Source organism: Epinephelus lanceolatus, chromosome 17 (assembly GCF_041903045.1).
Source record: "Epinephelus lanceolatus isolate andai-2023 chromosome 17, ASM4190304v1, whole genome shotgun sequence".
In the NCBI taxonomy this organism is placed as follows: Eukaryota; Metazoa; Chordata; class Actinopteri; order Perciformes; family Serranidae; genus Epinephelus; species Epinephelus lanceolatus.
This window is the reverse complement of record NC_135750.1, coordinates 31,157,257-31,183,874: the sequence shown is the minus strand read 5'-3', so window position 1 is coordinate 31,183,874 and position 26,618 is coordinate 31,157,257. Positions and strand designations below refer to the sequence as shown.

At 42.7% G+C, this 26,618-nt stretch overlaps 1 protein-coding gene across 1 annotated transcript; it reads right to left on the bottom strand.

The window, feature by feature from the left end:
* Nucleotides 1–4,778: 4,778 nt before the first annotated feature.
* On the bottom strand, nt 4,779–11,434 carry cdc42ep3 (CDC42 effector protein (Rho GTPase binding) 3). The gene is made up of 2 exons (XM_033612547.2): nt 10,812–11,434; nt 4,779–6,613 (listed from the first exon to the last, which is right to left on the bottom strand). The coding sequence occupies exon 2, from the start codon at nt 6,378–6,380 to the stop codon at nt 5,301–5,303; it is 1,080 nt and encodes a 359-aa protein (XP_033468438.1). The 5' UTR covers nt 6,381–6,613; nt 10,812–11,434; the 3' UTR covers nt 4,779–5,300.
* Nucleotides 11,435–26,618: the final 15,184 nt, after the last annotated feature.

Genomic DNA, 26,618 nt, shown 5'->3' with positions numbered 1-26,618 from the left:
CTCGTATCTGCACTGCATCAACCCCTGCTCAGGCTCTTTTTCTTCACCCCTGGGAATAAGTTCTCTCTGCTCTCTCCTGTTGTTGTCTTTTGAAAGAAAGCTGCAGCCCTGCGCTGCTAAATCAGCAAATCTGCAGTACACTTGATTCCCCGCTTCATGCTCAGCATCCCAAAGTAAATGTTCCAAGAAACTTTCTACTACTGAGGCCCTCGATTATCAGTCATGGCATTCAATTTTGGAGCACGTACAGTTTGTTTCAATGATGAATGATATCTCTCCAGCAAGCAAAAGAAATATTTAACAATAATATTCCTAAGAAGAGCTGCGCTCATACCTCAGATATTTTCTCCTACTCGGTCTGTTGGCTTGATGGAAAGTACTGTATCTGTGTTTGGGCTCGTTTTGTGCTGTACGACAGTTACAGTACGTGAAGACAAGAGGAGCTTTATCCTGCTGCACATGGGGAAACATCTTATTAAAGTTTCCCCTCTCATCCGCCTGACACAGCTCAAGCCCGGCTATGAGGGGCTCCTTCTCCGACACCTCGATGTGAGAGACAGTGTGCACATTATGCAGCACTGTTGTGGAGGTTGGGTGGAAAATTTTGCTGGGTCTGAGCTGTGCTTTCTTTGGCACCGGTGGCCTCTGGGCCAAAGCTTTTTCATCTGTGAACTGACAGCTTCACCTTAGTTCAGGAAACTGAGGAGTCAGATCCCCTGGATCACCGATCTGCTGGAGGAACATTCATAATGTTTTTGAATAATTTACCTTGTAATGTAAGCAAATGTTTTAAGGAAATAGCCTTTGTGTGCCTTTTTGTCTTGATAGTTTGTATTTAATGTGAATTTGCCTCACAAGGTATCCTTGTAAGCATAAACCTGAACATGCTAACATGCTTAGAGGAACAGTGGGTAGGATTTAGTGGCATTTAGCAGTGAGGATTGTAGCTAGAACTCCCAGTTAGGATTCCTTCAGTGTGTTGTTCAGGAGGCTTTCAATGGGAGCCAAAATATCCAAATAGGTCTCTCCTCTCCAAAACAAATGTACCAGGTGATTGAAACCAATAAAACACTGAATATGGCAGTTTTATGTTACAAATCAGTGTTTCTCCAATGCTGTTTGGCTCATTGCAGATAGACCACTAGCCCAGCACCTGCTAATGTGTACTTACCTTTTATCCCTAATAACATAAGATTCAGACCTTCAGGAGGTTTTGTACCCGGAGCTGAATTATCTGCAGAGGTCTCTTCGTCTCCAAAACAAATTAACTTTGTGATTTAAATGTTAAAAACAAGGAGTTTCACATTGTTTTTCCAATACTGTTAAAAATTTCTGGGCTACCGTAGAAACATGGCAGTGCAACATGTCGGACTGGACAAGGACCTGCCCCCTAAGTAGATATAAATGGCTTATTCTAAGATAACAAAAACACAATGATTCTTATATTCAGGTGATTATACATTAAAGAAAGCATACTTATTGAATTATATTCCATTTCTGTCAATATATCCCCCTAAATCCTCTACACTGCACCTTTAAAGTGTTGTGTATGTTCTTTTTTCTCCTCATGTTTTTCACCATCCTCCCAAACCACGGCATCAAAGTCAAAGAGACAGAATTCAGCAATTAGGCCTTTTTTGTTTTTGTCAAGAAAGCAACTGGTTTGGAAATTACAAGGCAGCAGGTAGTGGCAACACCCGTGTCACCTCCATCTCTCAGCTAACGTCACCAATTTGGTTGTTTTCAGTAACACCAGTTTGGCTGCACCAAAAACATTACAGCAAAGGTTTAAAAAGACAGGAACATACTTTTTTTTAGTTATTTTATCTTAAGAGAGATTAGATCAAACTGAAAAACACAAAGCTAAGCTAAGATGTGACTGGCCAGTAAAACAAGTGGGATATTGTTCTGCTTGTGAGTCTGTGGGTGTCACAATGAGTTGCCTGATTGTGTTGCTGTGCAGCATCTTTGTGGAGTTAACATGGAATATCAGAGGCAGTTGGAGTCAAGGTCTCTTCAGGTCAGACTTCCACCTTGGCTCTGTGGTAATGCAGAACAGTCCACAGTATGACTATTCCTACCTTCTGTCTCTAGTGTCTCTAGTTGTCTTCTGCCCTCAGACCTCCTTAGAAAACTAAAGCCAGAAACAAGACAAGACGCTCTGTGTCTGCTGGTAGCCAACACGATGTCTGCGGTGCACAATTCAAACAGGGATGCAGTGACTTAGAAACCTCTATAAAATAAGGGGCCAAAATCTTTACTCTGTATTTCATGTAGAGCACTGAGCTCACAGTTGGAGAACATGGAGGCAGTTTTCAGGGTGTAACATATGTCGAGTATTTGTGTTGGATTTCATAAAACACTGGTATTTCCTGGTGTTTTGGGTCCACAAACTTTGGCATCTCTACAGAAATACTTCTTACATGTTACACAACATGCTACAGTGCTGTGGTCACAAGCTCTTTCGTAAACTAAAGGGAGTTTGCTTGGGGTCTATGCCTGTCACAATGAAGGCTGTCATCAAGTCAATGATGTACCATTGCAGGTATAAGCATAGTAATTACCCTGACAGCCAAGGTTTTCATTACTTATACTCAGAGGCTGTATGTTTCAAGCTCAGCATATGCAAACTCTTTAGCACTAATGCTGGGATTTTCCAATGGCTGGAGGAGCATCTGCCATGACAGGGCTTTTCTTCATGTCTCCTCTAACATCTGGTTTCACGACGGCTTCAGATGCCACGGCTGGGCCTGTGGTGGTTGTTTACAGATATTCTGAGGCCTTTGAGGGATTCGAGGAGGTTCGCCACATTGGCTTGCTAAATGACAGAAGTGTAACTGAACCCAGATAATTATTTGCATATGAAATTAGCTTGCTAGGACAAGTATATACATATGTGTGAGGACGGAGGTGGTGATGTTTTCTCCAAACAAGCATGACGCGGTGGCACGTGGGTGCATGGGGGAAGCCTGCCATAAGCCGCCTTATAGTCTTGTTTTGACTTACCCTTCAAGTGTCTACACTGAAGGGCCCTATTGGGACAGAGGATCAGGGGGACGAGGCCACTGATGAGGGGTGGTTGAGTTCACAAGGCTGTTCTGCTCTTTCAGGCTGCTGCTTTAACACTGGTGGGACAACATTTCCTTATTGTAACTAGACAGAAGGAGAGACTCATCTATCGTTCAGCACTGAACAAAGTTTGCCTTCGGGTTGTAAGCACATGTTTTACAATCTCATCTTGCCATACATTCCGACTGGCAATAGCATGGCTCCAAAGGCGAAGCCTTCCCTTCTCACTTGAAACAGCTGATTTATGTCTGGTCCTGGACACTTGTGCTCTGTGGCTGGAATGCAGGGAATTTCAAAGACCCCTCCTCTGCCTGTCCCGTCCACACGCAAACAAATGGAGCAGGCGCCTGGTTGGGCAGATGAAGGCCCACCGGTGCTCCCACTGCAGGGCAGGGATGCAGAATGTAAGGAATGTCAGAGGCGAGAAAATAAATCCATTCTGTCCTTATTTCTGTCAATCTGTAGCTCTTTCTTTCCCTGGTATCTTTCTTGTTTGTCTTTTCCCTTTTGTGTTATCTCTCTCTCTCTCTTGAGTTATCTTGTTTTATTTTTTTTTTCTTCTAATTCAAGCTGGGGTATGCAGTTGAATTTAGAGTCATTGGGCAAAGACATTAATAAACTTTGAGCATATTGTAATTTAAGTTGACTGTGAGAAAACTAGACTTCTGCACCTCCACTTGGCTCTGTTTTCAGGCTTTAGAAAATCTAGGCCATGACGGCAGGCAGATCACAGATCATTTCAGAGAGAGGGTGTTCATGTTGTCTATACATGCAGATGTGTGCGCACGTCCCTTTGGTGATAGCCTGATTCAGTGGTGGAATACTGCAGAGAAAGTTGCTATTGTAGCATTGGCAACAACCGCCTACACTGTAAAGCAGCACAAAGAAGGAAGGTAAGTTATTAAAAAAACAGTCTAAAGAGAGTCTGACAGCCAAGCGTTTTCAGAGACAGAGAGAAAATGTTGATAGTACTTTAGCTTTCTGCTAAGCAGAGTTAAAAGCTCACGACTGCGGCCTTAAGACCTTGTTTATAGCAAATGTTAGCTAACATTAGAGCCTCAAATCAGTGTGTCCTCCATCTCACTGAGAGGAGAGTGGGCAGCAGCTCTGGAGATGGACCCCCAGGTAGCGCCTGCAGCAACCCTGATCCACCCAGCACAAACTCCCTATCAGTTAACAGGTTAGATCCAGCACTGCCACAACCCATCAGCCTGCTGTCACACCCAGCATTAGGGAGTTTGCGCTGGCCGAATTTGAGTCACTACAGCCTCTGGCCAGATGTCTGTCTCCCAAGCTGATGCAGGCTCTCCTCCTGGGATAACAATCCACAGCAGCAGGGTATGATGCAAAGTGAAGGTGGGGTAGCTAACATTAGCATGCTAATTCTTGTCTAATTTGCAGTCTGATAAACAGGAAAAGAGAGAGCAGGGCATGAAGGAGGTGAGTTAATGCACTGTGTGCAAACCTTTCATGAAACAAGATTAAATAAGTCAGTGTATGTGAAACATTGGGTTACTGTATGAAGCATGCACATTGGCCGTGGTTGTCTGGTGGGAGGGGCTTAGGACAGAGAGGGAAGAAAGGAAAGCTGCAGGAGGATGGTACATTTTCATTGTTGTTGTTTTTTTTCTTCACGTTTCTGCCTACCCAAGCTTTAACTCTCATTTCTTGTTTATGCACACATAATCTGCAAAAATTAGCCGGAATAGGAGAAAATGAATTTATTTGTGTTACAGTTTTAAAAACACAAATATGCATAGTGTTCTGTCTGAAGTGTGGCAAATTATGAATTTTGTGGCAAACGAAATAATGCTTTGTTAAACACACACAACGCAATATGTTCAAGACTGTGTAAAAAAGCAAAAGACCTCAAAGTTATTGTGTACAAACGGTGGGAGTCAACATAAGAACACAAATCTATCATGTAGCATTTTTACAGAAATGTAAAATCAAAGGCACGATGGCTGTGTTTCAGCTGTAACTCAATAGTACATGCATCTTAAACATGCGGCTGGCATGGCAAACAAATCAAAAGAAGAAGAATTCAACACTCCATAGAAGCTAGAATAGTTAAATGTTTTGACAATAAAAACATAAGCAGCTCGGTCTATTGTAGCTCATTTTCATCTCAATGATATATCCAGACACCATTTTGATTGCTTACTTAGTCTTTGTCTCCTCATGGCTATAGTTTAATAATTCCCTTTCTCCTCTTGGGGCCTCAGCGCAGCTCAAGGCCTGCTCTTCACTGCGGGTTTATCCATTATGTTGAGCACATCGTCCAAGATGGACGGGCCCAGATCAAGTTCAAGGGAGAGGAATGACCCCGTGATCTGGGCGAGGGAATCGTGCGACGTGCTCTTCTCCTTGGTAAACTCAAACTCAAAATCACAGATGCGGCCCTCCTCCACCCCACTGTCCCTGTCCACCCACTCTCCATTGCACTTTGAGAGCTCCTGCTTGAAGCCCAGGGTAACATCATTGTTAAAGTGTCCATAACCATTGCAGTTGCTGTTGCCGTTGAGACTCCTGCTGCCATTGCACATCTTGTTCTGGAAGTCCCCTTTACCGCTAAAACTGTCAAAACTGTCGCTGCTCACGTTACTGTCCAGGCTTCCGTTAGCTTTGAAGGTGCTGTCGCTGTGACTGTTGATATAATAGGATGATGGCTTGTCAAATCTGGGTTCGCTCTTGTTTATTTTGTTAGCTTTGTCAACTGCATTTGAGGTGGACTTATCTTTGTTTTCCAGCAGGTCAAGGAGGACATCAGGCTTCGACTGGATATCTGTGGAGGGAGACGGGGGTTCGCTGCTGAAGACGTCCATGGAGCGCAACAGAGCATCCATCTGCAGGATCTCTACCTCCTCTGTGCTGTCAGGTTTCATAAGAGCTGTAGACCCCATGATGTCCTCCAATGGCTCCGGGGGCATGGGGAACACAGAGGAAGAGATCAGGGGAAGGGTAAGTGCCTGGCAGCCACCAATTGTTGGGAGGGAGATGGCATTCTTGAGCACCGGAGAAGGGGTCTCTGCAAAGGAAGCATCGCCAGTGCTGTTAGCTCTCAGGAACTCACTTTGGATGCCATACTGAGGGTGGACGTCTGCTTTTCCAGGTAGGAGTTCATACTTCCCCTGGAGGAAAGACATGTCTCCGAAGGCGTCTCTCTCTCCGCCCTTGCCAATGTGGATGGTGTGACGAAAGTCACCAAGCGGTGGACTGATCATGTCTGGGGACAAAATATCTCTGAGGCGACATTTCTTTCCCTTCTTACTATTGGTGGGTTTCAGGTATATGGGTGCTTTTGCAGGCATGGCTGTAACTGCGGGAGAGATCTCAGATATGCAGGATAGAAAAGTCGGAAATGCTCTACGAGTTCTGGACCCTGTAGTTCCCCCCTGGAGGAGCTCCAGTTACATTCTCAGTAACACACCGGTCAGACAGGACTCCAAAAATATTTTCTGCAATTGCGGCATCGATCAAGAAATGGGATTCCAAGCAGGACTGGTGATGTCTGCCCGTACAGAAAGGTCAAATTGCCGCTTTCCTGAAACCAGAGACAAATAGAGAATATGTCAGCATTTCTTTTTAAAACATGAGCTCAACACTGACACATTTCCTGAAGGTTCCTGTCCTGCCTTCCAGAAACAGAAATCTGGTCAGCAATACAAGTCCCACAAACAAAGTGCAAGAAAAAAAAATCTTATCCTCATCTTGCATCTGGCAAGCTGAGAGGCTAGAGCAAAGGAGGATGAGGCTTTTTGCTGCTCTATTCACATTTCCACACATGAGCCTCTGTTGGCCTCCACAGCTCTGGATGTGCTAATGTGGAACAGCTGGACCGCAGATTGGGAGAGGAGAAGCAAAGCGGGACTTTAGGAGGATCAGAGAAGGGCAGTCTGTTTTAGGACCGAGCTACTGCTCAGACACGCACAGAGATAGACAGAGATGGACACGAGGGGGAGAGGAGGGGAGGGAAGGGGTTTAAGGGGTTTCGGGGGATTGTGTGAAAAAGATAGAGAGAGGGATTACAGAGCAAGTGGATCTTAAGAAAGAAGGTGATGCAGATTGTGAATTGATTTGGCTTTGATGGGCAGAGAGTTTAATAAGGGCTGAGATACCAGCTCGGTTGCACAATACATCAGGATGGGTAAACATTATTAAGGGGGTATTGGATTTGATAAAAGGTGCCTGATTGCATGCTGCCTTCTCAGAGCTTTTTCATTACAAATCCAACCCCACGTTGGCAGCCGGCTTAGTGTGGCATCAACTCGGTAAAAAGAGGAGAGAATCAGTTTGACTGTTTGAAATGACATAGCAACCAAGGAGAAAGGGGAAAAACACTCCATGGAGGAAGGGAGTTGACAGTGTGTGTGTGTGTGATGGGGGGGTGGGAGAGAGCACCAGTGAGGAGAGAGCTTGCCCATTTATAGACATATTTACTTATGAGAGGTCTGTCAGCAGTGACCGTCTAACAGAGTGCACCGCCGCACAAAGTGCCTGGGCGGTCAAGTCCACCCCAAAAAAAAAAAAAACGTTTCACAGAGAAAACATCCACATTCCTGCTGCAACCGACTCCATAGAGACACACTGCATCAGCCTTATCAGAGACACTTTAAGTAGGCTATGTTTATTCAGCAGGCACATTAGTGTGGAGCCAGAGAGACAGACACTTGCCGCGTATTTGAATCCAAATAGCAGGCTGGAAACCATTTCACTGACATCCACTTTCAACATGGATTCTTGTGTTTCCAACCTGTTTGATGAAGTGCAGAGTCTGCGTTACAGTGTGAGAGTCACCACTTCAACAAACTGTATAGGATGTGAAGTACAAGGTGAAATCTTCTCACTTCAGGGGATGCCATTACAACACAAATAAACCTGTCACCCAACAAGCACCATGGGGCTATATATAGCCATGACAAACACAGAGGGATGCAAAACATGTGTGAGTGTGTTGAATGGCAACACCGCTCTCTCCGAGGGTCCTTGTGTATTCGAGTGCTGGCGTGAGTGTGAGTGTTTGCGCGAGGTGCCTGACTGCGCTTGTGAGAGATAGCGGTTTTGAATGCACGCCATGTGTGCGAAGGAGACCGTGTTTGTTTGCTAACAGTGAGGGAGAGAAAGGGAAGGGGAAGGAGGGGGACGAAGAGGAGTGCTGCAGTGTTTGATGAAGGGAGGGAGGGGGGCACAGCAAAATCCCTCACCTATTTAGCTCAAGCTTTTCTCTCTTTTTTTCCTCCCATTCCTTTTCCTCCCACTTGTTTTTTCCTTTTTGTAGTCTCTCTCTCCTTTCGCTGCTGCTCCTCAGTCCTTTCTGACCTTGACAGCTGATGCTCACTGCAGTGGGAATATTGGGCTTGGATAGGAAGTGAAACAAATGCACCATCAAGCCAAAAGCTGTTTCCTGTGGGCTCAGAGTGCACATATCTATATCTGTATTAACTTTAGCGCTGAAATTCCCAAGAATAGAAGCTGCACTGCTGGCTGAACACTCCCTATCAAACATACCTATTGATTATTGGTCAGCCTTGATGAAATTAAAACATCTGCCCAGTCTGTGTGGACCCTTGAGAAAACTCACAGCCCATGCATTATCACAGATGATAATGTTGGCTGAAATCAATAGTATAGACAGAACTTATAGGAAATCCTCCAGCAGAATCCAACTCTTGCAACTCTCACAGGAGGACATCTGCTGTGCATCCTACCCAAGGTCAACACTTGTGGCCCGTGAGAAGTCAGCTGGTATGATGAAAGCCTGGAGGTCTGACCTTCACGTCAGCCATCCTGCTGGTGGCCCAGTTTGGCATATGTGGCAAACATGACTGGAATTCCAGAGGCCAAGAGCAAAGTATGAGGAAAACAATATCCTCATGTTGGTCTTTTAGGAATCTGCTGCATATCCAGTGTGAGGGTTAATTTAATGAGAGCGTGGGTCAGTTAGTATTGATTTGAATGTATGTAGAAAATCCTGAGAGAGTCATAGCAATGTTAGTTGTTATGCTTGTTTTGGCCCAGGAGGATATTAATCAATTACAACAGCTCAGGCTATCCCAGGATAGACCCTTACAGTCTGCTGACCCAGTGAATCCATATGTGTCTCAGCAGGATGTTGATAGTTGAGCAGGTGTATTCTGGTATATTTCAAAGCCAAGGCCAGATTTGCACCCTCTTTCTGGAACTGGGCCAAAAAGAAGTAGCATGGCACGCGTTGGCTGGCTCGAGCCTGGCGCCGCCGCAGAATGCGGTCGAGGGTTTCATTTACACCTCTGGGGAAGTGAGGATCTGATGGCACCTTCCTTTTCAAAATTGCTTGCCTGAGCAGCTCATCTAGTCATAATGGGCGCTGCAAGATAAAGCGACTGTGTCATTGGGTCAGCAACAGCTATCTGTCTGGGCATGAAGTGATCTGAAGCCACTCCAGCCTCTTTAAAAATGAAGCTTTGCCTTGGGGGAGGGGGGCGGATAGTGTAAGGGCAGATAAATGTGGGGTTGGTATCTGGTAATTAAACTAATGGCTCGTGATTTGTCTGGGTATTTCTGGACACCTAAGAGTCACGTGTGACATTACTGGGTCAGTGTATTCTTAGAGGCGGAGCAACTCTACTGTAGCCTAAATAAATGCTTCAGTTTGATGATGCTTTACAGCTCAACAAACTTGTCCAAAGCCAGTGATGATGGACGTGCAGAGAGAGAGGCTCAGGAGAGCAGCTGTTCAAAATATGACCTGTATATGACTTCCCCATTCTTTAAAATAGACACCGTGCCTTCTCTAAATATTCCTCCCGTGATGGGATTACTGTGCTGACATGTCACATCAGTGCTGCTGAAAAATAGCATGCTATCCTGCACTTGTGTAGTAGTTGTGGTCAGTGTAACATCATCAGCATGTGGGAGACAAACTTCTGTTCCTCCCACTGTGTCTACAAAGAAACTTCATGGAAGTTTGATGTCTTCAAATACTCCTCTAACACATAACCGTGGCCTTGACATCTGTCACGCCTTTGAATAGCAGAAAGACCCTCTCTTTGGGGCTGTTATAAAAAGCAAATGCACATACCACAGAGGGTAATGGTAGCCTTACAGAATAGACTGAGCTGTTTGTTACATAAAAAAACCTCAATTATAGGCAAAGGCCTTACTTTCGGGGGCCTGGTGGCGGTGCCGGGACTAGGGCGAATGGCAGGGTGGAGTATTTGTTCTGTCTTTCTTTCTCGCTCCCCTTGTGCCACCCGCGAGCATGGCCAGCACATGCCAGAGTTATCCTTGGCAGAGATGAGCAGGAAGCCGAATCAAAGCGTATGAAGCATGAAGGGAATGTCAACATATACTGGCAAAAAAGAAAAGTCCTTTCCTCCCAGTATAAAAAAACTCCTCCAATTCTGTTTCCCTCGAGAGATAAGGGCAAAACCAGCTCTGCTTTTCAGAGGAACATGCCTTAAGCGTGTAGCTGGACTAAAAATGTCTCTTGGAAGGCAGGCAGGATATCATGTTGCTTCTAACAGTTCAGCTTTTGTGTTACATATATGAGACTGTCTGCCGGACAAACGTTCCTGTACAAGCCTAATTTACCATGCATGCTTTTGCACGTTTTACTGTCACTCAGCAATATCCCAGACACTCACTAAAAACTATGACACATACATAGATACAGGTACACTGAAGCAACATCATCCCATCCACTAATTCAGATCACCGTACCAGCAGAGTGTGAAATGGAGCATGCTCTGGCTCTCACTCACCTCAGATAATCCAGTGGGTGAGATCTTGATCCTTCCCAGGTATCGCTGGTGTTCTCCTGAATGCTACAGCCTCAGGTTGATGTGTGTGTCTGTATGTGTGTGTTCAGTGGCTGCTGTTCTGCTCCTGTGGCTTGTTGACACTGCCCTGCCTCCTGTCTCTGCCTCGGGGCTGCACTTCTGTCGACTGGGACGTCTGCCGGACAGCTGTTTTGGAATTGCTCTCCGGCTCCTATTCCCTTCTGAAGCAATTCAAGTCTCCTCCTACACCTCCCCTCACTCCCCCCTTCTTCCTCTCTCTCTCTTACTCTCTCCCTCTCTTTCTCGCTTTGTCTCTCAGCGTTCTCACTCTCTTCTCTCTCCCTAGCAGCACCTGTGCATGTCTGTCCTCTCTTCTACCCAGAGCTCAGATTTTTTTAAGCAGCTCTGTGGTGTTTGAGGATCCTCCTTGCTTCCTGTGCCTTGGTGGAGCTGCGGTGATGAGTGATCACAAGCTTCGGTCTCGCGGAGAAAGGCACATGCCTCGTGGGATGTCTGGCTGTCTCTCCTCTCTAAAACAGTCCCTCATGATATGCACACTGAGTATGTGTTCACTCTTTTCCTCCTCTGCTATTCTGCCTCATCCTGTCTGACTTTGCGACTGCCCACATCTGATAAGAGCTGTTCTGTAAATGCAGCCGGCAGACACTTGACTGGACTCTCCCTGTCTCTATCCTTATCTATCCTGCACACCCTTAACCGTGCATTGTTTCCTCAAACCATTACTCTGCTTAGTCACTTCATATTCTGTCCAATTCTATTCATTTTGCGTATTTTTCAGAGCTGCAGTAGGCTGAGGCGACACTGTGCGAACGGACTAATTGCTGCAGAATACTGCAGCACTGCAGCACATGCAGGGACAGTTACAATGGACAGCACATGGGTAGTGCTGCAGCAAAAATAGACTTCTTCAGTGGGAATCTTGTTTCTCTAGAATGGTTTTAAATGTAAAGACAGAGCCGGCGTGTAAAGGTTTTAACCTAATGCCCTCAAGTCAAGGACATGGCAAACCTTGCCTGTGCACCCCATGTTTTTTTGGTGATATTCTTGTATAGGAAAAAAAATCCCATCACCTTGGTAACTGGTACAGCTCAGAGGTGATGTCACACTTTGCTGTGTAGTTTCCCCCCCAAAGAAGCAGGGGTAAGCAGAGGAGAGGTGTTCTGCTTGTACAGTGCATTACAAAAGGGCAAAGGAGATAAATGTGGGGGGAGGGGTGCTTGTATCTCAATCAATGTGTGTGTGTGTGTGTGTGTGTGTGTGTGTGTCTGCGGTTAAGAAATGGGGGTGAATGCATGTCCTCACAAGCCGTTGCAGTACCTTAACAATAATCCTGCCTTGTCCAGCATATGCAGCAGCACATCCCTCTGCAAACACCACAAATTCTCACCTCACCTTCCTGGTGAATCTGACCCGGGTAGCTCATTCCCCTTAATCCGCTCTCTCCGTACTGTTATATTACATGTGATGGATGCACCACTGTAATAACTACTCATATATAATGCTTTTCAAAGTCTTGTGCTGAAATGAATGTGTGTGTTTGTGGACGGCTTGTGTTGCTCAGACACCCTCTATTTAACTTACACAGGCGTTATTTAGCACCAGTTAAACAGCAGTTGTGAATGAAGCCCTTTTAGCATGGTGTTGTGGAGTCGCCTCGGGGGTGATGTCATCGGGGCGTCCATGTGGCCTGCACATGATCTGTAAGTAGAACACACAACACTGTCTTCTCATTTAGGAAGACCATCAAACCTTGGAAACTCCAGAGCGACTGCTTGAAAAGGAAACTTTATGTAAGTTCCCCCCCAAAAAAAGATGAACTGCTCAGTAGCGGAGAAACGGGAAATGCAGTCAGTGATATTGTCCTAATAAGGTGTAAAGGGAATAAGTTGTAGATTATCACTTTATAATGGTGAATAAATCATTTAATTTGCTTTTTACAAGGATGATGCACATTTCTCAATATATCTGCAAATGTGCCAGCTGGCTCATTTTCAACTGAAGTCCTTAAACAAGATGTTCTAAAACCAAAAGCCCTTTTTCACAGCAGACATTCTGGCTTGTCATAGTCAGAAAAGCACAGGTATCATTAATAACACTAATGAGGGCTGTGTTTCATCCAAGTGTCCCAGTAAGTCATTACAGCAGTGAGCTACCATCCCCAGTGCTGGGAACCTGAAACTGAAGCAGCTAGATGGAAATCAGCTATGATTAATATGATTGGTAAGCACTTTGTGCTTTGGCTTGAAAAGTGCTCTACTAATAATGTTATCATTATTATTATTATTTGCACTTGTGATGTTTTATTGTTATACCAAAAAATGCTCTACTCAAAAGGCCTATCAAAGAACCATTCCATAAATACAAGCACTGGACAGTAAGGTGCAAAAATGACAACAGCAACAAAATTAGCAATAAAATAATAATAACATCTGCTGGTCAGTATATGGAGCCATGCAAAGTAATATCAAGTGACAAACCACAAACAAGCAAAACTGTAATAACCACATTTGCACACATGAGGTGTGCAGAGCAGTGTTAAACAAAAAGACACACAATACAATGTTAAGGACCATCATATTAATCTTCATGAAAAAAATATATATAGTTATAGTCGGAAAATTAGTGAATGGTTTGCTTTGTAGATCACTTAAATTATTAATCATGGAAAAATCTGGGGTGCCAAACTGTAAAAATATTTTTGTCTGGACTGAAATCCATTGATGCAACTTTTCACCATTTACAGCTCCAGACTTAATGGACCATTGTAGTGGAAGGCCCCTGTACGGTAGACTATTATAATTATTGTGTAATTATAACACACACATAGTGTAACAGCATACTTTGTTTTTCTATATTGTAAATGTGACTCTAATCAAGTCTGTATTACATGCACATTACATATTACATGTAAGTCATTAAAGGGATAGTACAGATTTTTTGATGTGGGGTTGTATGGGGTACTAATTAATAGTCAGTGTGTTACATACATGTCTGTCGGCACACCCTGAGTTTAGAGAGGTGGCAGGAGTATTGACATGGAAGCTAAACAATGTACTGGGTGAGAAGGGGTCAGCAACAAATGTATTTTAGCCATCTAAAACAATCAGTGACAGTTTAAGTTTATGCTATTTATAGAGTATTGTCACCAGTGTATCTTGCTGCAGACAGCTGAAGCCATTAACAACTTCAGTTCCCCACCTATTTTCTTGTCGAAGCCACCAGACTCCATTTAGAAAAACAGTAATTTTGGCTCTCTGAACATGAGAGTTGCTGGTCTACCACTGCCTCATTCAGTTAGTTAGTTAGTTAGTTAGTTAGTTAGTGTTATTTTGTCACTCAAGTAAATCTGAACTAATCCTTTTAAACTCCAAAGTTACACATTAACACAAACAAGGCAGTAGATCAGCAGCTCCTGTGTTCAGCAATGTTAAATCACTGTTTTTCTTAATGGAGTCTGGCCTTAAAGAGAACGATATAATGACTTTGGTTCCCTGTTGGAAATCGCTGTCTGGTAGTGAGGTCAAGTCACAAAAATATTCTAAATATAGCATGCGCAAACTGTTATTGATTTCTTTGGTGGGACTTTTTTAGGTGGTTAAAATACGTTATTTAGCTTAGTTGGACTCCAGTCTGCTCCTCCAAACCGGGGATTTGCCGACTGACATCTACTGTATGTACCTTACTAGTACCTCATACACCCTGACCTTGATAAGCCATGAGGTCTGCACTTGTAAATATTAGTAAATCAGTGACCAAACAGACTTTTTCAGCCTGGAAAACCAAAGATCATCATTGTTAATGGATTATTACTGATCTATAAAGTCTTAATAAATAATGTTATACAGCCACAAGTTACAAATGACTTAAGCTTTTATAATCTTCCCTTATTAGAAAAAAACACTTCACACCCACTCTGTTATATTATTGGCCCCAACGTTTTGTTGTTGTTGTTTTTCTTTATTCAGTTTCCTTCCCGAGTCCAGTTACACAGTGTTTTGGCTGTTCTCAGATATTTTTCCACCAAACTTGAGACAGCAGCTTAAACTCACACTGTATGATGTTTCTGTTGAACACAGCATGTTTGCCAGGAATATGCTTGTAACCTTATTTTTGTTTTTCCATCACAAGTTGTGTTTTGGGGTTGTGTTATTGGAGAAATTAGACTCATTTCTTATTCCAGTTGAAGAGTAATTTGCCTCAGTCTGCTTTGGCACGTGTCTTTGCCATTTACACAAGGAGAGCTTTCTAAGCGAGGTTGCTGTACCGTCTGAGGTGTCCTGTCTAAACTGTTCCACTGAGGTTACTTTTCTCCAACTGACACACCATGTACTGATCTCAGGTCAGGTAAACAAGCCTGCCCTTGTCCACCAAAGTAAATCAACTGAGAAAAAACAGGATTTAAAGAGGCATACTCAGCTCTTAACACATTCACCACTTTCTGTTGTAACTCATGAGGTATATAACAAGCATCACAGTAAGTGAGGACGATGGCTTTCTTCTGTTTTGCAGATTTAGTTTTAATCTCAAGTTAACACCTCACTCAGCTGACACATCAGCCGACTCCACCCTTCCTCCTACAGCTTCTGCGATGAATATGTTCACACCCATTATGGAGTAAGCTACATCATTATCACTTGCTGTCTGAAGGAGGCAGAGTGAGTGAGGTGAGGAATATGAACGGTAACACAAAACACTACTGTAGATTGTCTTTTAAAAAGATTGCTGCTTCTACTGCTGGCTTTTCAGTTTGAAAGTGGTGATAGTGTGCTGGATGTTTGCCCAGACTTTATTTGCTGGAATCCATTTATCATGTAGAAAAAAAAAAATGTGGCTGCATTAATAATTGCAGCTATGAAGAAAGATGCCGTTGTCAGGGCCAAGTGTGGACACAGAGTAATGTCATCTTGTGAATTCTCATTTTCATGATTAAATCTGAGGAGGTCAGTGTAACTGATTCCAAAGTGAAGAACTCTAAAATAATAAAGATATATGTAGCTATAACAACAGTGTTCCTCCCTGTGACTCTGGAGGGAGTTTGAATGGTATTTCTCACAATTTTTCACAGCTTTTAGCAACATCTGAATGAACGCAATGTTCAGCACACATATTCAGTGTACATTGTTGGAGACTTGACGCCACATGTTGACAGCTCCATTTACATTCTTATCAAGGGTTTTTCTCATGGTTGCACTAATTCACTGTAGGTCCTTGTGCACACATTCATTTTCATCCTGACAGAAAACATTTCACAATGTACTCAGCCCTACAGGCAGCACACAGGGAGGGACCTGATCCTGAGGGCACTGGCCAACGTTCTGAGTGCAGGAGATGTGCAGCCGAGCGGAGGGGAGGAGGGGATTGTGGGTAGTCTAAACACCGTCTTGCTCTGTGGCTGTATCCCAAAATGTTTTTTGTGTGTGTGTGCGGGCGATACACCATACTGAATTACTGCAGACCACACACACCAGAGGTAGCACCTCAGCTTCTGTGCCTATTTTAGCAACTGAACAAACTTAGCATGAGGTGGAGTTCAAGGGCAAGGACAGCAAGAGGTCATGGCTTAATATACTGTTATGTATTAGCAATGCAACTTACAATGCAGTTACTCTGCACAGTAAGCAATGTGACAATTCTTATTAATTGAAAGTGCCATGACTCTTTTGGTGTGCAACCTTTAAAAAAAAACAACAACAATATATTACATTAACCTCTAAGCGAGATTTAAACCTTTAAAAGAAACATTCACCCTGGAACACAACAATGGTAACAAAAAAGCTGCATTTTGCCAGTAAATGGCCAAATGTAGACGACTTGTTGTTACACTCAGATGCTGCAGATGTATTTTCAGGAAGAACTTTTTTGTTGAAAATCAATCTGTGTAAGTTTTGGTTTCAGTTCCTTTGAAATCAGTGAGTAGGGACTTGTCTCTTGAAAACATTTTTACTAACTTAAAGCTGCAATAATCAACATTTTTGTATTAACAATGAGTCATTTGACTATGTGTAATGTGAAAGGGCTCAGTCATTGTGACAAACAGAGACTTATCATCGGACTTTGCAGTCCATCTCAATTTTTATAGTGTTTCTCAGCTCGTTTTGGTTCTACTTACACTCGAAAAATAATTAACCACAATTCATATATAATGCACATAGTCACGAGCCAGTAATCTGTGACCAGTGTGCTAATGTGAGTAAAAAAGGAAGTAGTATAAAAAGTCCATGTAAGGAGGCAGGTTGGTGAATGGGTCAAAGAAACACAGGACTTTCTCTCAAGGAACCTTTGTTTGGCACCGTGTTCAGGACCATGTGGAATCAAGTGCACAGTGAGTTATTTTAAGGTACAGTGTCATCGTATTTATTTTTCCCTTAACCCTGACATACATAAATTTACTCAACCTAACCTACGCAACTTTACGATAAGTAGCCTAGGTAACATTACGACTCCATTTGTGGGGTGCTAATTCGTTAGATATCATACAAACCGTTGTTTGACGATATGCTGTCCAAATGCAGCAGGCCAACAAGCTCTGATAAACCTCTATACATTAGCTGCCCAACACTATCAGATACTCCAAGAAAGCACCTAGCTTGTAAGTGGATCTTCCACAGGAGTTGATGGAGAACAAAGCAGAGCTGAAAACAGAGTAAATATTGGACTTAAATCCCTAAGGTAGACAGAAACATGACTCCAAATTGATGTTAATGTTGCTCTTTGTGCAATTGTTTGCTAACACATTTGTCATAACATGTTTAAAAGGTCAGTGTTGTCTTCACAGCTTGTTTCACTGTTAAGTAACCAAAAAATCCATACCGCAAAACATTCGAACTGGAATAAATCACTGCAAACAGGATGCAAATACTGATGGCCTCAAAGTACCAGAATGCAGTGCAGCTGCAGTCATGCTGCATTTGGAGTTAAGGGCACAGCTCTTTAATTTTGTTAATGGGGAAAACTTGCCAGTACTCACTCATAACTATTATCGCTTGCTATCATTACTGTTATGCCTCTCTACACCGATGTGACATCCATGTATAAACCACAACTGATTGCAGCAAATTGAGGCATGTTCTAGTGGAAATGGAAAACAGGACAAACTTTGTGGAAAAATGCACAAATAAATGTAGCTTAGTGTAACACTTCATCACAAAACAACTCCTGGAATGCATTAAACATCCCAGATTGATGATAGTGTAAGAGTATCCAAGGGGGATTTTCCTTAGCCTTGAAGAGACTAACTCTCTTCTACAATTAGACTATCTGGCCACATCCACGCTAGTGTGTCCATGTCTGGCTCACATCCTTGGAAAGCGAGCAAGTGATACATCACTTGGTAAGGAGTGAGTCTTCCCACTGGAATTCCAGTAGCTGTGCCACAGGCCACCCTCTTGCAATCAGCTTGTGGTCATCCATTTCCACCAGCTTACATCCTGCTCCATCCACAACCAAAAGTGCTATTATGTCCATGAGAATTGGCAGGCTGCCCTCGCCCATATCATGAGGGGTGAGCAGAGCAGGATACCAGCTAGAGTCAAACTAAGGCCAGCTGGAGGCTTGAACCTGAGCTGTGTTCACATCACTGGCTGGGGGGAGGATATTAGCGCCAATGCCGCTCATGGATGTCTCACGCTAGTGGAGATCTTTCGATAACTTAAAGGACACTATGTTCTCTCCATACAGTGTCCTTGGCAGATAATTGATTTATTCTTCAGCAGGGCAGAGTCTGGTCCTCATTAGAAATGCTCTAAAAACATGCGCCACTGTGTTGGAATTTGGAGAATGTGCACAGCAGTGGCTATATAATTATTTTTCATGTGAAGAAATAATGTGAATAAACTGATGTTTGGATGCAATTATATAGCAACAACCCAGACATTTAAGTTTTCTGCCGCAGTGCTTATGGGTCACATGGGAAAAATATTCAGCATTCCTTGTGAGATACAAGTGAGATACTGAGTAAATAGATGCTCAGTTCTATTTTTGAACCTGGAGTATATTACATGGTTGCTGCATGACAACTTTGGGAGGGGAATGACCTCTGAACTGAAACCGCTGTCCGGTTACCTCCAATCTGATCAAATGATTGCTTCCTGTTTTTCTCCATGCCTACTTGGATGTCCTCTGGGAGCCCATGTGTCGCTCCAATTTGGTTTATGAAAGTCTTATCTGTTTAGTCAGTAAATAACATTCCAAGAAAAAAGAAAAACAGTTTATGTTTGTAGCTGACACTTTTAATTAAGTTGTGCCCTTTAAAAAAAAAAGAAAGAAATTGCACTTTGCTGCGACTGGAAAAATCAGGAGAATAGCCTCAAATCACTAGCAGAAAGTTATGCCTTTGATTTCATTTAACTGAGCTGATCATGCCAATAATAATAATGAGTATTTGTGATCTCAGGGAATGTTTTGCAGCACTGTACATTATCAGAATGAATGTGTGTTGGCTACTTTTCATCAGCTTTTGATGGAAGTATGTGTGGTTTTATTTCAAGCAACAGCAGTGTGCTTTGTAACATCTGGTGAGATTATCTCCAAAGGCTCAGCTCATTAGAAGTGAGGGAGATTTCCAGCTGCCGACTTAGAAACACTTTGATTAAGCTGATTACATTCATACTTCTTATAAAATTGCTTAATTGTGTAATTTGAAATAAGAAACGCATTCTTGAGGATTTCTCGGGCATTATTGCTCATTTTAGTGGCAGCCCTGTGTATGGCACGCATCCCACAGTGAAGCATATGTTTGGTTCCAAAACAACACTGAGCACGGAAAGACAGAGAGGCACGAGAAGATTTGAGCCAGGACTTTTAAAGATACCCAGACACCATCTGCTGTACTTTTTATATCACCACTTTTAATTTGAGAGTTTCATTCTTTTTAACAATGATTGCAACTCAACTCCTTATTCTCCTAAATGGACCCAATTAATCTGTCTTTTGCTTTTCTTTTTCTTCCAGAAGATATTGGATAAAGTCTTGTGATAGTTGACAATGTTTGTCATGTAGATTTTTGGGAAATGGTAAAATTTTTACTTCTTCACCAGAGACAGATAGACTCATGGATCCCTACTGCATGTTCCCACATTCACTTTAAAGCCTACAGGTACTGTAGTGTCAACACAGTCTCAAAGGACACACAACTTCCTAGCAACGCATCACGCAGAGGAGAGCAAAACATGTTAAAATTACGTGCTGACAATGTGAAAATAATGCTAATGCAAAGTCTATTACTAATGATGGCCATTTCATTGTAAAATAGTCACAGTTTGGTTGGATTTAGAGAACAGTATTTGGTTACGTTTAGGAAAAGGCCATGGTTCCGGTTAAAATAACTACATATGTGACATTAGTGATGTTAACTTGCATATACTTTGCATCATGACATAAAGTGCCTACGTAAAGTACTTTGAGTAGTTATGTAAAGTCCATAAATCCATGTAACTATGTTGATTTTTTGGTTTCATACAGGATACAAACAGCAGTCTCCTGGTTGAAAGTCCATGTTTGTTTGACCCATCCTATTGTGTGCAAAAGGAGGTTGGTGAGACAGAGCCAGACAGCACAAGCTATCTGTCTTAACGCAGCTGTGTGAACACAATACAGTTTCAGTACCGCTGTGCCAATTATTCACCTATTGTCATATGGGACACAAAGCTAAAGAAGGAAACTGTCAAATACGGCCCATATCATTTATAATCCACCATGACAAGAACGGCAAGACGTTCGCAGCGCTGTCATTCAATGAATGCATAAAAGATAAAAAATAAGTACGCCACAAAGGAAAAAAAGAGAGCCTATGGGAAATTTATGTTTGAGCAGCCAGGGAACCCTCTGTGTCCTCTCACTTCATTGGAGAAATACCTGTGTTACTGCTGCCCAATCCACCAGCCTTTATCTCCATCCAAAGCAGAAAAACTACATCAACCATCCATGCTAAGTTGATGACATCACTTAAGCTAGTTTGTTTCTATTTGTAGCCTCACTTTTCTCAGGCTACTGTATGTTGTAAGTTGCTAGCAATATCATTTGTTACAGTGTAGCATGGTTACCCAGTAAGTAGTCGTGGATAAAAGTTGCTGATTAACTTTTAATCAGTTGCTGATTAAAATAGAACCACATGTGGTTTTTCCATTTCTCCTAATGTTAGATATACTAGAGCTCATGAGGGTGAACATGGCAACCATTCTGCTAAATGTGTTACAGGGCGGCAGTAAGGACCCAAGTGCGAACAGACAGTGAAACAGTTTGAGTCCAAAAGGTTTATTTGAGCTCTCTGGGTGAGGGGGTCTGGGTCCAGAGCGTCTGAGGAGGGGGCAGGCTGAGTGGGGAGTAGGCTGGAGCGTCCGAGGTGAGGGCAGGTGGAGCAGAGCGGACCGGAGAGCAGAGCAGGCTGGTTGGATACTGGAAACACAGGAAAACAGGATTACAGACAAAGTCTTAAGTCAAGGATTCAACTAGAGGCTAGAGTCGAGCTGTATACTGACTTAACAGTGGCTACGATCTGGCAGCGTGGATGTGGCAGGGCTGAGTACAAGTAGGCAGTTGATTGCAGAATGAGATGCGGCTGGTGGTGCTCTGCTCAGTCTCTGGCACACCTGTAACCACTCTGCTCACCACACCCACACACACACACACACACTCAAGCAGCAGATGTAACAAAATGTCACTTGAAACTACATTGCTTGGCAGAAGAATGATTATTTGTTGTCAATAAACTATTGCATTTTTTTTGTTGATGTGTGTTTATTTCATGAAACATTGCTAGGTATATGTAGTAACCATTTTATAAAAGGAATAAACCACAAGAGCCCGTGGTTTACAATAAGAGGGTTTTTGGCTCTGTGTCATGCTGAACCTCAGCCTCAGCCTCTCATAGCTTATTACATAATTTTACAACCTTTGAGCAGAGCTGCTACTGATCTCACCATTCATGAACGTCTTCACAGTGCACCTGAGATGCTAAAAGAAGCTGTGAAATGGACTGAAAAAGGGCAAAATTCAGAAAAAATCAAACTGTATGCATTTAAAGTATAGTAGGTAAATTAGTCTGTTGGCTGGTGGCCTGGTTCCTGAAATAATAATAAGTTTTAAAGAACACTGTTAAATTGTTTTTCCCTAAAGCAAAGTTGCATTATGTAACTTCCCAACTACTATCTGCTGTGACTGTTAAGTAAAACTGACACTGTTGTTTAAAAGCTGACAGTGGTGAGACAGTGGGGACCTGTCCAAACCTGCCGACAGGAGGGAAGTACACTACAGGTATTTTAACTTGACACCTTCTCAGTTGCTCTGTCTTGCTAAATGAAGTCCATTGACCCTGAATTCCTCTCAGTCTCTGTTCAATTTCACAAAATGACCCTTCGCTCTATGTTACGTCAATAAATGCCACACACAGTATCACACTCTACATTTTTTCAACTCAAACATAGAAATTAGCTCAGAAGAGGTTGTGCGGAGGCCTGTAATAACGGCCTGTTCCTCAGAAACTCTAGTATGTGTCAGAGGCAGAGGGAGCTGCTGCGGGGGCTCGACAAATACCAGGGATACCTCAGGCTTTATTGTATTCAGAGCCAGCAAGCGTGTACAGAAGTACTGAGACACTGAGCGTGTGCGGTGAAACTGAGCGTGTGCAAAAGGCAGAGGCACAGAGAGGCCACAAAAGAGCTGATCATGTGAAAGGAAGGGCATTCGATAGCCTGGACACAAACCGTGTGTGGCATCAACACAGAGACCATCAAAGAGGACGCTGATAATTAACTGACAAATGCATCTTTCAAAGATCTTTCCAGTTAACAAATTAGTAGTTTCAGAACCATTCAACTGTGGTTATTATCTGATGTTGCCTGTAAGCATTCAATAATCTGGATTACAGGTTTACATGATGAAAGTCCTAGGAGGTACTGAGCCCTCAGATCCTAAAGAATACCTTTGTATAGGTGGGTAGCAATGAAATAAAATTTCTAATGTTGCTGTAATTTAGCAGCATTGTCGTATGCACTTTTCGTCAATCATTATTCTTCCTACTGTTTACCAAAGCAATTAAGTTTAGGCTGCTATCAGTTACAAAGTAGGCTACATTGTAGTGAAAAGCTGCCAACTATAATTTAATCTGTTCTTCTTTTTTTTTTTTTTAATTCAAAACAATCTAGACTTTAATATCTGACAATTTCCCCTTTAGCCATGCTACCAATGGGCTCTATGGATGCGAATGTCTGTACGTTAACCTTTCATCTAATGCCATCATCGGGTCACATATTCAAAAAACAAATACCTCAGCAATTACTGCAATTCCCACAAGCTTAGCTGTAGCTACTTAATGCTAATTAGCAAATGTTTGCATGCTAACACGCTAAACTAAAATGGTCAACATCGGCCTATACCTGCTAAACAAACATAAGGCTATTAGCATTGTCATAGTGAGGCTGTTAGCATTCTGACGTTAGCACAGCCTGACAGAGCCGCTAGCATGGCTGTAGAATCTGAATTAAAACGTTTATCAATGTATCATCTAAACTTTGGCACTAATTCCCTTCTGTTTGACCTTCTCTTTGGCGACAAGTTGTTCTTCTGTTTTCATAAGCTATTTTTTTCCTCTCCCACCTGTCAGTAACTCACAGGCTAAAACAATGGTAGTTTACTGTAAGGCAGAGATACTCAACATGTTTTGCCTGGAGGTCAATTTGGCAAAATCGCAAAAGGCCAGGGGCCTTTGATGTTTGCTGTTTGCAAGAGGCAAATCCAGTCAGCGTCCCTACAAACCCAAACCTATACACCTGACAGTGTGTACAAGGACATTTCTAGGATTTATGAACATTCGGGACCTAGCCTGGATGTCTGTAGGGGGTCCTTCTATGGCACTTTCTTTTTCTTTTCTTTTTTTGGATAAACAAGCTCTGTTTTGCTTTCTAATTCACTGTGACACCTTATTTACAGTTAAGTACAAACAGTGTGAAACAATTAATTTTCCTCATTTTTAAAAAATGGTTGGTGAGCCACCTGGCACCCTATTTGGCCCATGGCTTTAAGTTGATTGTTACTGCTGTAAAGCAATAACTCTGTAACCAACACTTAAGATGAAAGATACAGGAGTAAATGTTTCTGATCTATTACAGAGCTATTAAGATTGGATTGAAATTATGTCTTCAGCTCAAATGCAGCATATCTCTAAGGCATCTGTAATATTTTTACTTCATCATGTGCAGTAATAATTTAGGAAGATCGAAGTTTAAAGGATGTAGTGTGTGAAATACGTTGGCACTTAAAAATTATCTCTTATGTTTCAAAGAGATTGTCAAGGATTAAATCATCTGTCTCTTGAGCAACATTGACACTGACTTGTTATCCATAGTTTATTGCAAAATAATGGATGATTATTGCAAGACCTCCATTCATCCAGGTTGGACCGAAACACTTATTCTTACATGATAACATCTGCTACTATTACTAAGCCATCATTCATCGTCAGCCATTTTTCAACCTACTCTATTTTTTTGTTGCACAATGGATCCTTTTAACCTCACCAGTCAGCAGGGTCATAGGAAGGAGCGCACAACTCTAAAATGGCGAGACTGACGTCCAAGATCAACCCATTTGCTTTCCTCTGTGGCATAATGGGCAGCCATATATTTTATCCATCACAATTTACTGCCCAGTAAACTATCCCAACCTCACTCACTGCCCATGGTCGCTGGGTCATACAGAGGGTCAGGACAGAGAGACATGCCAGCAGCACACCATCTAGATATCCTGATTCCCCCACAGGGAAGATCAAACAGTGATCTACACCTCTCGCATGTGGTATGTATTTGACATGGGTGGGGGGCATAAGCTTTGCGCCAGTCCCCTCCACTGTCCCAGACTCGGGGCTAAATCATGCGGGCAGACACATTCGACCTGCCCCATCTGGGCCTGCTTATCTCTTACTCTCTGGAGCCAAGGCTAACCGTCAGTCAGAGCCGTCAGCCGCTGATACAGACAGAAGTGTCTGAGCCGAGATGTGAAGACAAGAGTAGGGTGCATTATGGGGGATGGATGGCGAGGGGATTTCTTTACATCTAAGCTGAAATGTGTCGGCTTTGACAGTGTGGGCAATTTAGGTCACTCAACCATAAAAAGTATGTCATGTATGTAATTCACAGAATGGAAATACAATAGGCCAAATTGGCGTGTTTCCAGGCCACTAAAGTACAGTTAGTGTGAGTGTGAGAGAGAAAGAGGGACATAGAGGGAGTAAGGCTATTTGAGTGGGAGATACAGCAGCAGTTGTGTTCAGCGGACGCATTCTTTTACAGTGAGTGTCTGTGTGTTGTGCTTCACCAGGTGCCTGGAATGCTTCTGGACAAACAGGCAATATTTCACTCATATGGTCCTTTGTGTTGCTGTATACTACACATTTAAGTCAGCAAAGAAAGCTGGAGAGTAACAAATGTTAACTTAAGGCCTCCCTAAAACAATACCGCTCTCTGTACGGCCAAAGAATTCCCCAACAGCCCGTTATTACATTGTTGTGAATTTATATTTCCCAGCGGTGCAGTTTGCCGACACATTCAAATACCAAACAAAAGGAATGTTTCACATTTCTCTCAGATTACACTGCCCTGCCTGGAGGTAGCTGAACATTCATTAGTCATTGAATTAAACTCAATGAGCTCCACATAATTGTGTGATCAGCAACAGTAATGCCCCAGGAATGTCGGTGTTATCGTTAAAAGTGCATTTCATTTCACTCTGATGACTGATGCTGTGATTAACAACTCCACTGGGTGTGTTTATCCTTTTTCCCGTACTGCTCACATTTTTTTTTGAAATCCAGAAATAGCATCATGCATTTAACTCATTGCATATGTTATTTATTCCTTTTACAGTTAAACATTTCCTTCCAACAGTGCAGTTTACGACAAGGGAAAAAATACATAAATATTCTTGTGTCACTAATATTATATTACAGCAAACCAGCCAAAAATAAGATGTGCATGCTTCAAAACTGTATGTGGACTGAATAAGTCAAATATGTTTACCAAAAAGTTATTTATGTCATAATAAATTATAGCATAAGAATAGTGGGAACAGAGGAGAAGAATAAAATATATATTTAATTTTTTGGTGGAGTATGATCAGGTGGAACTTAGTGGAGAGGGTGAAGTGAAGCCAGCTATTTTCCCTCTCACACTCAATTTCCCATCTACATTTCATCCTCCTCTATGTTTCCTCTGCATTTCTAAATATTTTAGAACTCTGAAGGACAGCTGTATGGGAAAAAGAGTGAGAAAGATGGAGAGAAAGAGGGAGAGAAAATGAAAAAGAGTAGGAGAGGAGGACAGAAATAGTTGAGGGTGTGTAGGCCGTGCTCCGACCACTGGCATGCATGAGGAAGCAGCCTCCATTCCACAGGCCAGTGGATGGTTTAGAGGCACTACAGAGCGCACAGCTCAGCAGCCCACATGCAAGTCCGCTGGCCTTCCCCACCCTCGGCTATTCTGGGCCTCTCTGCCACTGTGGTGGCTTTCACTCAGCAACCACACAAATAAAGCCTGAGAGAGAAAAACATGAGAAATTGAAGCTTCAGGCGAGGAGGGGAGGAGATGCATTGTTGACTGTTGGTTCTGTTTTTTATTATCTCTTGCCATCATATGGTTTGTGAGTGGATTTATGGGGCTGCGGCATTACCAAAACAAAGACATCCCGCTGCAGTTTACAGTGCATTGGCCATAGCATCACTAGCACTCATGTTTAAAGGATAAATCTGGCTGATTATAGCTTCGGTCTCATTCTTGAAGC

Bases quoted from the DNA above. Each gene is read 5' to 3' on its own strand.
- cdc42ep3 (XM_033612547.2), bottom strand. From the start codon at position 6,380: ATGCCTGCAAAAGCACCCATATACCTGAAACCCACCAATAGTAAGAAG.